This window comes from Tauraco erythrolophus, chromosome 4, assembly GCF_009769465.1.
Source record: "Tauraco erythrolophus isolate bTauEry1 chromosome 4, bTauEry1.pri, whole genome shotgun sequence".
Lineage (NCBI taxonomy): Eukaryota > Metazoa > Chordata > Aves > Musophagiformes > Musophagidae > Tauraco > Tauraco erythrolophus.
In genome coordinates, this window is record NC_141468.1 from 39,701,930 (window position 1) to 39,718,671 (window position 16,742).

At 43.0% G+C, this 16,742-nt stretch overlaps 1 protein-coding gene across 1 annotated transcript in view; it reads left to right on the forward strand.

Annotated features, from left to right (window-relative positions):
* The first annotated feature begins 1,481 nt into the window (after positions 1 to 1,481).
* The window catches only part of TBC1D30 (TBC1 domain family member 30), a 57,882-nt gene continuing 42,621 nt past the window's right edge, over positions 1,482 to 16,742 (forward strand). Inside the window, exons 1-2 of the mRNA XM_086610136.1 lie at positions 1,482 to 1,731; positions 4,827 to 4,991. Of these exons, the coding sequence (XP_086466262.1) occupies positions 1,482 to 1,731; positions 4,827 to 4,991 (415 nt within the window). The remainder of the gene's footprint in view (positions 1,732 to 4,826; positions 4,992 to 16,742) is intronic.

Genomic DNA, 16,742 nt, shown 5'->3' on the forward strand with positions numbered 1-16,742 from the left:
CCGGTGGATGCGTCGGGCTGTCCCGCTGCAAGCAGGCGGTGCGCTGAGGCAAGCCGGGGGCAGGAGGCTGCAGCAGCAGCGGCGTTTCGCAGCGCGGGGCACAGGCTCCGGGCATGACCCGGTACGGCAGTGGCACAGCTCCCCCAGCTGTTACTGATACTTAAAATTTTTGGTAATTAACGTTTGATCAATAGTTTTAATTACAAACTAGTTAGTAGTTGATTTTAATAATATAGAATTATAAGAAATCTTCTAATGAAAAGTGTGCTCGTATAGTAAACACATGCTGCTATGAAACTGCTGCTATGGAACTCTTGTATAGCCCTGTACCAGGACCAAAGGGATCGGTTAGAATCATCTAGTAAGAACATGTAGTAACATGTAGTACAAAGCACAAGTTGATTTGTAAATTGATTTATGATACCTATATAGAACTAGAGGAATGCATGTAGCTATCAAGGTCTAGATTAATGAAGATGGGGAAAGCCAACCATAACGGTTTCATAATGGTTTATGGGTACCTGCCAGGAACCGTGAACTTAAGCAAAAGGTAATTCCGGCAGGGGGAGATCGCGACCACCGAATCACAGACCACCTACCTATATTGCACCCCAGACTCATTTCTAGATGATTCTAACTTTGATGGCACAGAATCAGAAATGGGAGGAGAATATGCTAATGATTTTCGGGAATTTATATGTTTATGTATGATTTCCTAATGGATTTGCATATGTCAGCTCTATATAAGAAGTTTGACTTCGGTGCAAGGGGCGCACGTTAGGAGGAGATATCCCCCGTGCACCCGGCGCCGCAATAAAGAAGTGTCTGCTTATCTACATCCCATTGGTGTTGATAAGTTTCTTATTCCGGATTTTCGGTAACACAGCCACACCCCGGGTGCACCCAGCGCTGGTGGCCGTACGAAGCCTATCATCACCTCTGCTTTTTATATTGTTATACGGTGACTTACGGCGGCATAATTACAGCCTCACGGTTACATCACTGAAGTTATGCCCTACATTTCCTTACGCTCTTGTCTCGGCCTTCCTCCGCGGAGGCGCAGGGCGTCAGCAAAACCAGACCGCAGCCCGGGGCTGCCCCGTGCACCGGCGAGGGAGCAGGAACGGGAGCGGGACAGGCAGCAGGTCGGGGGTGGCCTTTGTCGCAACCGCACCGCGCCGGGGACCAGCCCCGAGGGCTGCTGCCGTGAAGGAAGCGAGGCTAGGCGAGGCGAGGCCGCCCTCCCCGCCCCTCAGCAGGTGCAACGCCCGCTGCCGGCCTCTACCACGCCGCGCTGTGCGTGGGGAGGGAGTTGAGCCGGGCGCGACATTCCTGCCTGTGGAGCAGCGTCCCGCCAGCTCGCTCCCTCCCGCCCCCTTCCCCTGCCCGCCCCCCCCCCGCCGCGTCTCGCTGTGGAACGGGCCGAGCCCGGAACTCGGTGCTGCCGGCGGCGGCGCCGCGCTGCCGGGCGGCTGAGGAAGATGGAGGTGGGGGAGCCGTGCGTGGGCGGCAGGGCAGGCAGCAGCGCCGACAGCTTCGCCGAGGAAGAAGAGGAAGATGAGGACGGTCCTGGCAGCGGCCGGTCCAGCCGCACCTCGTCGCTGGTGAGCGGGCTGCTCACCGAGCTCTACAGCGCCGCCGAGGCGGCCGCTCCCTCGGGCAGCGCCCGCTCCCGCGTCCTCCGGGAGCTGCAGCAGCGGCCGAGCCAGGTCAAGTACCTGCGGCTGAAAGGTACAGCCCGCCCTGCCTGCCCTTCTCTGTCCCTGCCTCTGCCCTGCCCTGCCCGCCGCCCCGGGCCGCAGCCAGCGGGGGCTGCGCCTCCCCGCTGCTCCGCCTGGGCTGGGAGCTGCCTCTGTCGCCTCGATTTCCACCTCTGTGCCTGCAAGGGAGTCCTGCTTGGAGGTTATGGTCGCCTCTCTCCTGCCTCCGTGCCTGCGCGCACCTGCACGCACATGCCTATGTATGTATGTGTCCTCCTTCGTTTGTTACAGCAGCCTTTGTGCGTGGCCGCCTCTCCCAGAAGCTTCCCCTGCACAGTGAGCTGATACCTCCTTCAAACCAAGGCCTCGGGTGCTGTTCCCTTCCTCCTGCGTTTTAGGTTCTGTAGGGGCAAAAATGGGGTCACCTGTGACTAGAGTTTCTGTGACAGATGACACAAGCTTTTGTGCTTCTGTAAGTTCAGTGCTTTTCTCCACTTAGAGTAATGACTCCTTTTCTCCTTTTCTCCTTTTCTCCTTTTCTCCTTTTCTCCTTTTCTCCTTTTCTCCTTTTCTCCTTTTCTCCTTTTCTCCTTTTCTCCTTTTCTCCTTTTCTCCTTTTCTCCATCAGAAGAGATAGTTGGTTTTTTTTCAGGTCGTTTTAGTTCTAGTGGACTTAAACTAAACCTGACAATGGTAAAGCTTATTTGCAGGTAAGCATATCTTCCAGGAAAAAAAAAAAAAGTGCAATAAAAAAAAAAAAGTAAATGCAATAGTTAACTAACCAAAATGTAATTGAAACTATCAAAGAATTCTTATGAAAGCTGAGTATCCATAACACTGCATGTTTGTGAAAGAATGAGACTTTCAACTCTAAGTTAACCCGATGAGGAGGGCTTTACAGAGGCCTCTTGTCTCCTGATGTTAAATCATTCTTGGTTTTGACAAGGGAAAAAAAGCAAGAGATGAATAAATGTGTGTGTTTTTCAGACCTGTGCAAACAGCTTTCTGCTTCCGTGTTTGACTTCTTAATGAGGTGATATGCCATCTGATGTTACAGGATGTAGCACAAGTTCTTCTGTGTGTCCTGTGGCAATCTGGGACTCAACAAGAAATTTGCTTGTTCGGCAATATATTTTGTAGAATTTAAACTCATTAATTTGCTGCAAAGTTAATTATTAGAAGCTCAACATGAGCCGGCAATGTGCACTGGCAGCTCAGAAAGCCAACCGTATCCTGGGCTGTATCAAAAGGAGCGTGGCCAGCAGGCCGAGGGAAGTGATTCTGCCCCTCTACTCTGCTCTCGTGAGACCCCACCTGGAATACTGTGTTCAGCTTGGAGTCCGCAACACAAGAAGGACATAGAGCTACTGGAACAAGTCCAGAGGAGGGCCACGAAGATGATCAGAGGGCTGGAGCACCTGTCCTATGAAGACAGGCTGAGAAAGTTGGGGCTGTTCAGCCTGGAGAAGAGAAGGCTCCGTGGTGATCTTATAGCAGCTTTCTAGTACCTAAAGGGGGCCTACAGGAAAGCTGGAGAGGGACTTTTTACAAGGGTGTGTAGTGATAGGACAAGGGGCAATGGATTTAAACTGAAAGAGGGCAGATTTAGGTTAGATATAAGAAAGAAATTTTTCACTCTGAGAGTGGTGAGGCAGTGGAACAGGTTGCCCAGAGAAGTTGTAGATGCCCCATCCCTGGCAGTGTTCAAGGCCAGGTTGGATGAGGCTTTGGGCAACCTGGTGTAGTGGAGGGTTTCCCTGCCAATGGCAGGGGGGTTGGAACTAGATGATCTTTAAGGTCCCTTCCAACCCTAATCATTCTATGATTCTATGTTTACAGGGACAGCTAACTGGCATAAGCGGGCAAGAATAAAATTCAGCAAGCTGCTTTTATGGTGACTGTGCAAGTCATGAGGAACACAACTTATTTTTTTTTGTCTCAGAATCCACAGATGTGGTTTTAAATCACCTCGTCTGGTACAAGTGATTGGGAATTCCAGCTGAGCAGCAGGTGCTGAAACAGAGTAGTGTCTATAAAATACAGGTCTGTTTTACCAGTGGCTCTCCTCCCTTGCAGTCATACCTTGCTCTTCAGTATCCCATGATTGATTGTCATTTCAAACTAATTTGTCCTTTTCTTTAAGCTCTCCAGAATTGCAGAAAAAGTTTTGCAATATGAGCTGAGCCGTTTACCATCTCACTAATAGTAGCTTTTCCTGGATGAATAAATATTTTTCTCATTGGATCAGGTCACTGAAGTATGGATTTTTTTTGATTGATTTTTTTCTTCCAGCATCAAGGATGCATAGTTGGATTGAAAGTGATCGGAATAGAAAACTTAGCCATAGGGAACATACAGCTGTTCAGATGCTGGTGGCAAGCTGTACCAGGTTATTGCAGGGAAGAGCTGCAGAGGTCAGCATGTGATAGGCAAGACCTAGGCTTTCACTGGTGAGGTGTACCTCAGGACAGAGCAGACTCAAAAAAAATTAATGGACTTAAGACATCTCCCCAACAACTCCCATTTCTCCTGGATGTGAAGCTCACCACATAGGTGACAACAGGAATATTAGAAGTAAGCCGGGACATTTTGGTGAACTAAAGAGGTCTGGTGGCACTGTGACAGACCGGAGGAAGTAGTTGAGGCTGTGGCTGAAGCCACCTAGTTTCCATCTTAGTGGAAAGGGTTTCCTACTTAAGAGTTCATCCTGGAGTTGCATTTCTAGCTTTGCAGGCAGCTTCTGGAACATGTTCCTTTGTCTGTTACCATTTGCTTATTCCCCATGCACGCTTTCGACAGGCAGCTTCTGGAAGGACTGTATTTAAAATTTACCCCCTGGTTGCACTACTATAGGTATATTCTGGCTACATCCACACGATGTTTCCAGTTTAAAACAGTATAATTATTAAGATTCGTACACTGTGCAATAAGTTGAAGTACTTTAGTTTAAAATAAAATTAAAGACTTTGGCTCAGATCCTGAAAATGTTTGTAACTGTAAATTATCACAGTCAATAGAACTTGTAATTTATAGAAAGTTTGTATATGTAAGTGTCCATGGGGCAAGTCCCTTTGCATGTCAACTACAATAACCTGTACCGAAGTTATTTTCTCTGCTTATTGACAGATGTCGATGAATTAACAACTATAAAACGAGAACTGAATTACAGAATTTCTGCTCAATCAGCAAAGTTGCTTCGTCTTCTGAAGCAGAAAGACAGGCTTGTACATAAAGTCCAGAAGAACTGCGATATTGTCACAGCTTGTTTGCAGGCGGTTTCCCAGAAACGCCGTAAGTACTTTCTGTGTACATGTGTACTAGTGTGAGTTGTTCATTTCACTAATGTGGGCAGTATCTCAATTAAGCCCTCGCACTGGATTTAAGGTCAAGAGGCCAGGCTATGCTATTCCTTAGATATGACTGGCTTCCAGTGATGTCAGTGGCACCTGGGAACTAGATATGCTGCCATAGCCCCAGCTTCATGTATTGGTGTGGCACCCTTACTGGCTGTCTGCCAGGCTTTTTCAGCTTTAATTCACAGAAAGCCCAAGTTAAATTTTTTTTTTTTTATGTGCATGCTGTGTTTAACTGTGTGCTTTCATATGGTTATAAGGGAGATGCTAGAAGTGGAAATTCTGCTCACTGGAAACTATAGACAGCATATGCAATTGTCTTCCCAGAGCATTGTTAGTAGTGCGTGACTCCTTTCTATCGCGTTGATTCAAGATAAGGAGTATTAGTAAAAACAAACCTAATTCCGTCAAACCTCTTTATCAGCACCTATGTTTTGGGGATTTCAGAGAGGGTGCATGGGAAAGAGGAGAAACGATGCCCTTTAATTGTTTAGCCTTTTCTTCCAGCACAGTGAAGCCTTTTTATTTGCCTTGGCGAAGTTGTCATCTAAAGATAGGCTGAAGTGCTTTTGTTAGTTCTGCTAAAGTGAAACTGCATGTAATGTTGTATGTAAAAATAAATAGAAATTATACATTTAGAAAGGACATGTGAAAATAACCTAATGTTCCCTGTCTTATTTTTTCATTAACATGCAGCGTGACAGGTACAGAAATGTTCAGGTACAGTAAATAAAGCATGGTCTTTTCACAAAAATGCCTGTAGGAGCTTTGAGGTGCATGTAAAAAATTTTATTAAAAGAATCTTACTGTAATGGCATGTGCTTAATGTAGTTTAGTTAAGGGTTTGTCTATTACCGTGAAACTTAATTTTTAAGCATTTAAAAGTGTTCTTTTGTTTTACTTAACATGAAAGTTCTTGGCTGTCATGCACTGCATAGGCATATTTCTTCTCACCATCTCTTTTTCATTCTCAACATCTGCTTGATAATTGAGTCCTCAGTGCCGTTAACACTTAAGCATATACTGTAGTCTCCTTTTAAATGAGACTACTTGAATTTTGCATGTGCGTAAGTATTTAGAGGTTTTGACCATGGATTCAGAAGGTCTGAACATCCTGATCTCACTTGTTAGGTAAAAACCTATTGACTGAAAGGGATATGGGATTTCATCCTAAATATGAATATTTTTTTATTAATTTCAGGTTCCATTTTACTCTTAAATTAATGGGGCATTAATTATGTTTAAAATGTGCTAATAGCAACTGAGATAGCTGAAGTTTTCAAGTAATACAGTTTATTGCCTAATATCCATGCATGTGCATGCAGGTTTTTGAAGACTAGGTGTAGGTTTGTATGTTACATATCTTTAAGTGAAATATTTTTATTATTAATATAGCATATTTAGCTAGCGTTAATTTTCAGTTTATATTTCTGAAAATCCAGATACATGTGTTCCAGGGCACCAAAACCTTAGGTTATTTCTTGCTTTAAGATCTAATCAAAAGCCACTGGGATTTGTTGAATGACTCCTGATAACTTGATTTGCTTTGGAATAGATTGAGACTGTGTTTTTACTGCTCAGTATAAATGTACTAGCACTATACAGAGAATGGAGGAATAACCTCTTGTTGTAAGATGTACAGCTTTAAATTTCCTGATAATCATGCCTTTGAGGCAGTTTTTGATCAACACCTATCTGAAGACAGGCACAACTGGTCTTCTTCCCTCCAATGTTTTATTCTTGCCTTTGTACTGTTTCCTGCGCAGCAGTAGTAGTAGAAACCCTTGTATGAGATATAATGAATCAAATTGGAGGGGTGATCTGGTAAGATAATTTCTTTTTTCTTTTCTGTAACAGTTCCTGGTTCCTGGTTTCCAATTTCTGCAGAGGGTGGTAGAAGTGAGTGCACAGGAGGAGGTGATTGCTTAGAGTAGTGTGAGAAGTGCTAAGACTCTTAGTATTTTCTGTTGTAATACTTGTTTAGAAACTACGATTAAAGATATGTGTTATTCTTCTGCTATTTCAGCATTGATTCCTCTATAGAATTCTTTAAGACAACAAGAAACATTAGCTTTGTAGTTTTTCTTTTTCTTCTCCTGGTTTGATTTAATGCAGAGCCAGTAGAGGGAGACAGAATATTTTATTTCATGCAGAGATAGAGGTGTGTCTCTGATTTTCATAGATTGATGGCTTTCATATCCTTTCCTTAAAAGTGAAGGGAAGTGCTTTACAAATGTAGTCAGGCAATAATTGGATGAAAAGATTGCAAGTCAGGCTGTTAAATAGATGTTGTTCACAAAGGTATTCTGTACCATATGTGAAGTAGTTGAAAAACGGTGACAAATGGCTTCTTACTAATAACAGAGATCATTAATTTCCACGCGGTTGTGGAAGTTATTCGGAAGCTCCTGATTGAGTGAGCTGAATGTTTTGGAGTCCAACTACAGAAATTCAGAGGTTTATGTGTATATCACAGGCAAGACTTGTGATATCTTTGAGTGCATCTTAACTGGATAGAAAGGCAGCAAAAAATGGCATCATCTGGCCATAGACTGGTACCCTGCGTGTTCCCGGGAGATGGACAGAGTTTCCGAGTAGAAGACCAGGCTGTGAAGTCTCCTCAACTTCTGAGAATGTGTTACTGTCTGTAGCATCAACTTTTCTCACAGGATATGGAACTCATTCAGAGGAAACTAGGAAAGGCTTGACTGATGTTGTAGTTGCATGAGTTGGCAATCTTGCCCAGCCCTCTCCTAACCATTGTTAGGGGTCTCTGGATAAGTGCAACTTAATATGAAAAAGTACTTGCCCATCTAGGTTAAACTTCTGTTTTCTCTCTCCTCATTCCCTCCCTCCAAAGTTTCTCTTTCTGTCCTGATGCATGTGTGTCCTGTCCTATCTTCCACTTTTTTTTCCCCTTCTTAACTCTTTATTAGCTTTTCTCACTTGATCCGAATCTTTAAATATTGGACTTCTCAGCCCTATTGTTCTGTTTTTCTCCTTCCCTATGTCTTGTCTACCCTGCAGTGTCTGAGGCTCTGTCAGACTGTTCCCCGTCTTTGAGGTTTTCCTCACATTGTTCCTTGGTCTCTTTCATTTGTTCTTCCTTGTCTTTTTCCTGCATGCACTAATTATCGACTCACCTGTTTCCTCCATCCCGCTTCTTCTCTCAACATTTGTTATAAAACCAAGGCAGACATTCACAAATTTTCCTTCATAGGACAAAAGTTTGATTAAAGGTATAAGAACAGCTTTAATACAATATACTGTGGACTGTTAACACAGCTTATATTGATTTGATTGAACTTGAACTTCATAAGGTTCTTGGAGGACAGGAAAATTTTTCACAATGAGAACAATCAGCCATTGGAATATTCTCCCCAGGGAAGTGATGGATTCCCCAATATTGGTCACTTTTAAGATTCGGCTGGACAGGGTGCTGGGCCATCTTTAGACCATGCTTTTGCTAAGAAACGTTGGACCAGATGATCCTTGAGGTCCCTTCCAACCTGGTATTCCATGATTCTATGATTATTACTCTGGATCAGATAGCTCGTAACATGGGGCAAACACTTGTGTACGTGTGTAATAATTCATACAAGTCAAATTATGCATGTGGCTTATCTGTCTTTTCCCGCTCACTTCCTCGCAGTTTGATGTACTCTTGTTTAATTTTTTTTCCTTTCTTCATGAAGGATTGAGTTACTTGGTGAATGCTGCTACTGTGGCAATTTTGCCCTACACCCCTCCTCCCCCGCCCCCTTCCTAATCTCCGTTGTTAAAATTAGGGGCGAAACATTAAGTTTGTATTTGCTTTTCATGTTCCTCGCTGTTTCCTCCTAAAATGTATATTAAAGAGGATAAAGAAATATTTATTAAAAATTACAAATATTAATGTTTGTGCAACTTCTAGTGTTGCATTTCCAATTGAAAGAGAGACTGTCATGTACTTGCTGTGTTCATCTCCAAATCTAACTTAGAGTTCCAAGTGGATGTGAAACAGGTCGTTCGTTTAGAAAACCATGTCTCATTTTCAAGGTGTTGGTCTGATACTTTTTAAATTTAACTCGGTAGCTCTGATGTTTGAAGCCAGACAAATCTTCTAATAAGTAACTTTTAATAGCAATAACTATTTAATTGATCTATCAAAAGCATATTCCTCCTTTGATGCAGTTAAATTGGAGGTTTGCTTCTTATGGAGTCTGATTTCATGTGAGTCATCCTTAAATGACTCAATTGGCTGCATGTTTCAATTCAGTAGCTTTCCTATTATCTTATCTGTATTTGAGTGCTTGGTTATGTTACTAGTCTCTACCCTTCATGGATGCTAATGAATTTCATCCCTTAAATTGGTGCTGTGGCTTTTTGAAATGCATACTTAAGAAATGTTGCTTGTGGCTACTTCTTGTTTTTCTTAATGAATTGTTCTTAATTTAGTTCTACCTGATCTTTCGTCCTTTGAAGCCTTTTGGTGGGGAAAGGGAAATGGAATGAAATAGAATCATGAGCTTGAAAATGTCGTAGTCATCTCGTTTGTTTAAACTGTTGCCAAAGGTAGGCTCAACTTCCTTTACGAGTTGCCTACTTGTAGAAATACCTGTGTAAATAAATAGAATATTGCCATTGATTTTTAGTTATTGCTATTTTCATCAAACAGTTATGCTGCATAGAGTGATGGCTTTCTCTGTTACTCGAGTACTCTGTTACATGACTCAAGATGTGGAGGTGGGCTGAGGATTGGTTAGAAAGGATTTTGTAGTCCATTCTGTGTCCTGAGCTGGTTCACAAAGAGTGAAGTAATGGGACAGTTAGAAAAGGAGATAACCTGTATTTAGGGATGCTGGAGCTTGGCTCAGTGGGGGTGGTAGCTGTGTGCTTGATCCACAAGCTGCATTGGGCCACTGGGCAGTGATTCTTTTGATCTGGATGGTGAAGTTCACCTGCAAGTCCCTTGGGTGTGCACAGGGGAAAATGACTGTAGGCGTAAGTGTGATTTTTTTAACTGACTTGTTTATGGTTATCCAGCATTATTAATAAATTGTGTGATGCTTAAACATATTACTGGAGAACCCTTCAAAAGAGCCACCGATAGTGGTGAATATAAAATTAAATTCCGTTTGATTATAATATTTCATTCAGCTCCAGCCAGCCAAAATTCTGGGAGATCTGAAAGCTTATTCCATTGCAATGGGAGCCTGGACTGAGAAGGGTTGCTTTCCTTTTAACACTAGGCTTAGAAGAGAAGGACTGCAAACAGCATCATTTATTGCTGTGCACCAGGTCATAAGGAAACGGTTCAATGAGTAGGTGTGTGTCATGTTTAGTATTTGCTAATGTAAATTGGGTTGTTGCGGAGAAGGGATTTGGAGAAGTACTGAGACGACTCAATATGAGTTAGCTGCAGGAAGTCTCGTTTATTGCGCAGTTCTTATTGCTTATATAGACAGTATTTGCCAATAATCCTGAGACCACACCTTTTCTACACCATTATTGGATGATACATATGCTTGTCATATTTAACAGCTTATTTCAAACAGACACCCGCCTAGCGAAGCTCTGCTCTAAGCAAACACTACTCCCTTATCGTACTGCATAGTTTTCTTATCCTTAACTTCAAGGGCATTCTGCCCTTGAGGCCTAACTTTAGAGCTCCAGTCTTTATTTACACAGGATTTTCTTCGTGCAGTCTCTTCAAGGATCTGCACTCCGACAAATCCCCCTTTCTTTTCTTGCACGAAGAAAACCCTGTGCACGAGACTGTCAACCCCAGTTACTAGCATGTTGTTTTGGTACAGCCTTGCAAAAGCAGTTTCTAGCATACTACTTCCCTTTCCGAGGGCTTTACTATTTCTGCTATATCCAAGATTCCACTGAGCAGGAGGGTGTCAGTCGGCAGGGTCATCGCAGAGAAGAGAGGCAGGCACGGCACCTTCAGGGCGTCCCCTGTTTATCCACACAGTGTGCTCTGCAGCCTCTCTTCGCTCCGCTCTGAGCCATCCCTTTTACACCCTCAGCAGAGTCTATGACAAAGGTACTGACATGGCGTTGCCACACGCGTGGCCAGTGCGTGCAACAAGGCCGCCAGGTATGTGCTCTGCTGGCCAACAGCGGATTTTTTAAGTTGTAACATATTTCTCCTAGCTTCCTTTTTCAAAGTTACGTGCTCACAACTAAGTCTAGTTTGTAATTCTTTGTCATTAATTCGGTACCAGTTAATGCTTTTCCTTCCAGTAGCTACGGGTGGAATCCATACACCTTCCGATCGGAGAAAAGACACAAAGCATATATACAAGCAACTTTCACACACGTAATATACTAAATCATAAGAAACATAAAGACAGTTTACATATCAATATACAATCCTCTACCACAATTCTCCCCGAATGCTCTCCAAGCCATTGCAATTGTTTGTGGATGGACTCACCATGGTCACTTAGATTAAAACAACACATGTTTGTGTAACGTGGTTGTTGCTGGCACTACCTACAAATTTTGATCCTAATAAATTTAACTCTTGTGGGGAAATATACGGAAGACTGCCCCTTTTTTTTTTTTTTTTTTTTTTTTTTTTTTTTTTTTTTTTTTTTTTTTTTTTTTTTTTTTTTTTTTTTTTTTTCCTCAGAATCAATTACCCTTGGGAGTACAAACAATCCTAATTTTGTGGTGGATGATCGTCCCAACAATAGTGCACATAATCCTTGTCATGTATATATTTGAAGAGCTTGCCTCCTCCTGTTGAGGCAGTTGTCGCTTATTTTTTTTTCTTCAGTCGCTTACTTCTTCTTTCCTTTGGTTCCTAATTCTTTGTGTTTCACGATAATATCTTTTGCATACCCCCCTGCAATCAGGGGGGGCCAATATCTTTTTCCAAGTTTTAATCCACGCTTCTCTAAGAAGCTTCCCAACAACGACAATGCAACGTCCCGTTCCATCGTCTTACCGCGACAGTGGATCCTACAGATCTTCCGGCTTTCCCCTATAGGCCGCCTGTATGTAGATCTGCACGGCTTTCCCCGATGGGCCGCCTTAATGGATCCTGCGGATCGTCGGCTTTCCTGTATAGGCCGCCTGGGTAGATCCGCCCGGCTTTCCCCGATGGGCCGCCTGTAGGTCGCCGTCCCTTCTCCGCTAAAATAACACTCGTTCAAAACAAGTAATAAATGTCCCGAGTGAAACGATGAGTCCAGCTCATTTTTTTCCCGTCCCTGTTCGGGCGCCATAATGCGGAGAAGGGATTTGGAGAAGTACTGAGACGACTCAATATGAGTTAGCTGCAGGAAGTCTCGTTTATTGCGCAGTTCTTATTGCTTATATAGACAGTATTTGCCAATAATCCTGAGACCACACCTTTTCTACACCATTATTGGATGATACATATGCTTGTCATATTTAACAGCTTATTTCAAACAGACACCCGCCTAGCGAAGCTCTGCTCTAAGCAAACACTACTCCCTTATCGTACTGCATAGTTTTCTTATCCTTAACTTCAAGGGCATTCTGCCCTTGAGGCCTAACTTTAGAGCTCCAGTCTTTATTTACACAGGATTTTCTTCGTGCAGTCTCTTCAAGGATCTGCACTCCGACAGGTTGTGTATTCTGGATATCTGTTAGTGAGTCTGGGAGGAAGAAGAGAAAAGTGAGTGTTTTCAAACATAATACCATCAGCGTGGAACACTGAACAAGATATTGATGCTTTGCAAGGGCAATGATTTTTGTTTTTAAATGCCATTGGGAGTTTACTATCATAGTATTTTATCCAGTTTTGAAAGTTATCCATGTGAAAAGTGCTGTCTGTGTGTTAAAGGCTGACAACTAATCACTAGCTGAATAATCCTGGGGAGCTTTTAGGTAGTGAATTCTGTGGTTACTTTCTTTTGATCAGAATATGATCTTGGAACTGGTCTTTGAGCGGTGTAGCCCGGATGCTGAGACTTGGAGAAGCAGTGTGAGGGGAAGTAGTAGTTTAACAGAGCAGCAAGTCAGTAAAATTCTGGTACAGCACTGTGCTGCTCCATTGTCTCTCACGGGATATTCTTCTAGAGAACTATCAGCTCAGTTCCCAGACCTAAAGTGTAATTGTGCTGCTGATGGGATGTGCACACAGAGCATGGATCCTGTTGGTAATGAATTTTGACATCTTTGATCACTTGATGAGCAATAGCATTGGTAAGCCCTATGGGGAGAGATCACCTCGCTTCATTGTCTCCAGCCAGCTCTTCAGGATGATTTGTGCTAGCCCCAGAAAGCTGGCTGGTGTGTGCATCCATAGAAGCCCTTGGCTGGCTAATTCAAACTACTTCAGCTGACTGCCATCTTCTCTTGCTGATATTCTCCACTGTAAAAACAAAGCTGTGATATAAATTCTAAATTGGCAAGCTGTCCAATCAGTTTCCTTACAAACTTATTTTGACTGAAGAGTTCTTGTGGTCTGCGCCACTACAGAATATCAGATTCAAAAGATGGCAGGAACTAGTGCTTAGAGCAGTGCAGAACCTGGAATCCTCACTTTGAGGGAAATTCTTCTTTAAGAATACAGCAACTAAAATATCTTGTTCCAGCACGAAATAAAAAACCCACTCACAAAAGTCAATTGCTTATGAAGCAAAATTCTGAAAGCTTACATTTTGAACTAAAATGCTCTGTTCAGATTTTGACACCTCACCCTTTTTCATTTCATGTTACATAACGAACCATTTTCAAGTAAGATATTAAAATGTTTAATCCTAAGAAGAGTCAAAATTATGCTTTTAGCATTTGGAAGTACGTTTTCATCAAAGATAACATTCTGTTGTGAAGAACTTTGCTCTCCACAAGCAGGTATTTTATGGCAGAGCTTTCCATTAAAGTGGGCCCAACCAACTTTGTTACTGAGATCTTCCTGGGAACGTGCAGCCAGCCTCCTCTGCAGCTCTCTCCCTGGCTGCTCAACACTAGGATTGCCAGGGTGGTTTAGGGAGCTGAGGAGCCAACATGCATTCCTAAACCATATATTTTCCTTCTGCGTCTTTAGGGATTATGTGAATCCTTACTTTTCTGTGTCACAAACTTCAGACTATGCTACTTTGTCCATAACTCTCACTGCTGAAGTGTCTTGCCCCAATCAATAATACCTCCGTGCCCCCTCTGAACAAATGTCATCTCATATTCCATCATTGGCTAAAACTTGCACACTTCTTGAAAACAGCTTTCGTCATGGGCTCTGTCAGCTACATTCTTCAGGATTTAAGCCTGAAGGGCTTCAGGGAGATGCCAGGCGTTCAGGGGTAGGTGGAAGCTGAGCAAAATGAGCAGTTGGCCTCAGGCACTTGTCTCTGAGAGGAGAGAGCCTTCAGCTGCCTGTTCTCTTCTGCTTGTTGAGCCTCTAACTTAGCCCCAGATGTGCTTCATGCAGAAGCAAGTGGCTGCTGAGTACAGCCACTTACTGTTTAGGAGATACCAGGCCTTCACCCAAAGGAGTGTGGTGAGACCCGGGAGACCCTGGTCAACCAGCTGTGGTGTCCCATGTTGGTATAAGCTGTGGGCCCTGTGAAATTCAGAGCCAGACCCCTGCATCCTTCCTTCTCCCCTCATTTTGAATACTTGTCCTGAGAAATAGCAGACATCTGGGGTGAGGGCAAAGTGAGGCTAGATTGACCTGTCTGAAGTGTGTCATGTAGGCATGTTGGCCTCAGCTGCTAAGGTGAATGGGGCACGTTGTAATGGTCACTTGTGGTGCTGAGAGCGTCAGTCGCTGCTTATCTAACTACTAGTTGTGTTTCTTCCCCTCCCTCCCAAATAAATAGTTCTACAGTCTTTTTTTTTTTTATTATATAGAAACTTGGTGAGATAGTAACAGCTGAATGTGTTTACTATATAAAAAATTATTCTTGTAGAATAAATACTTCATTGCCTATCATGGAACTGAACAGTAAATTCAGTAAATCCTTTAAGCAATAGTCTGGCTGCTGAATCTAGGCCCAGTTGGCAACAGAAAATGAAGATTGTTCAGTATAGGAATGTATGGATTGCAGAATTGCTACCAAATTATTTTCCCGCAACATTTGGTATTGGATGTCGTAAATATTCTTTGTCAGTGTGCTAGCAGCTGTGACAACAGTGAAATGGTTGAGTTAGTGCTACTCCTGAGATTGTGTTTGTTTTGGGTATGCATACAACTCAGAGGTTGACTGCTTGGCTTCTTTTCCATCTTCTCCTGTGTAACTATAACCCTGCTGTTGCAAAAGGGTAGCTGACCTTGCAGGATTAGTTGTGTGATGCGCATAGAGTTGTGAGTGCACTGAACTACACTTTTCACATCAGCTGTGCCCTGAAAAATTGATGTATTGGATAGTATTTGTTACATAAAATACTTCCTGAATATTAGAAATAGGGGTTAATATGAGAGATAGTGGGGGGAGATTTTTGAGATTACTTATCAAGTAATACTTGTAGTACTTATGTACTAATTTGCCTGAGCAAAGTGGTTCTCAAACCAATGATGCTTTATTTCTCTAGTACTGCAGTAGCATTGCAAGGTGGGATTTGATCAGCTTGAGCTGAGAGGCTTGCAGTCACCCAAAGGAAGGATGGTGCTGTTTTCTGACAACAGTCAGAACAGCCTGTTCTATGTCTACAGTCCCTGTCAGTCAGTCATGACATCAGAAATAACTGTCAGACACCACTGTTCCCTCTGGTCGTTTGCAGCTATTCAGATGGATACTTGATCAGTGGTAAAGTTTCATTGGTCTAACAGTTCCCTGAAAAAACAGAAAAGTGAGGCTTTTTATTTAGTCACCCTGGGATTATTGTGGTTAAATGAGGTGAGGTGCTGATTTCCACATAGGTTCAGGACGAAAGGGAAACTGAGCTCATCCTGCTCCAGCCCAGTGCATCTGCCTGGGGCATGGCAAGCTTTGGCTGGGGAGGGAGGAGTGGGGTGCACAGCCCCCCTGAACTGACAGCAGATCCTGCTCCGATTCCTGCAGGTAGTTGAAAGCCGGGGCATCTGTGGCAAATGTCGGACAATCGAGATGCAAGGGTTTATTTGTGTGTATAAGCTCACAGTAGGGGTAGCTGCGTGAGCTGCATAACTATAAATACCATGTCATTGCAATCTTTAATCTTTCTCTGACGAGCTTTTGGATGTGGAAACAGCCTGAGAGAAAAGGTTGTGCAATTAGATTGTATGCATAGTCTTTCACACTTGTCTAGCTTAGCACTACCTCCTCTTTTTTCTGGGGATTACACTTCAGTACAAGTGACAATGCTGTTCTTTTTCCTAATGAAATGCACACCCCCTCCCCTTCTTTTTTTTTTTTTTAACCATTGTGAACTTGTAGGAGGATTGATGGGGCTTCACTGAAAATGCCCAACAGGGTACATGGCCTTTAAGTAACACAGATGCATTTTATCTCAGACTATGGCACACACTAAACATTCTTTGGTTGAGTTAGTCTTTGAAGAAAATATTTCCTGGATACTGAAGATCAAATGGAGGATAACAGCTGCTTGGGATAATTAGTGCTAGGAATAGACTGATTTATGGAGCATCAGGCAGTGCTAGCAGCCATGTTTCTGAGCTTTGTGAGATAAGCTTGGCATTTAAAAACAAGATGCTAGAAAAATGGGCTATGAACTTAGTCTGTTTGGATCAATAGTCCTGCTTATAATTCTGTGCTGCAGCAGCTCTGGGGGAAGAGTTAAACAAGAA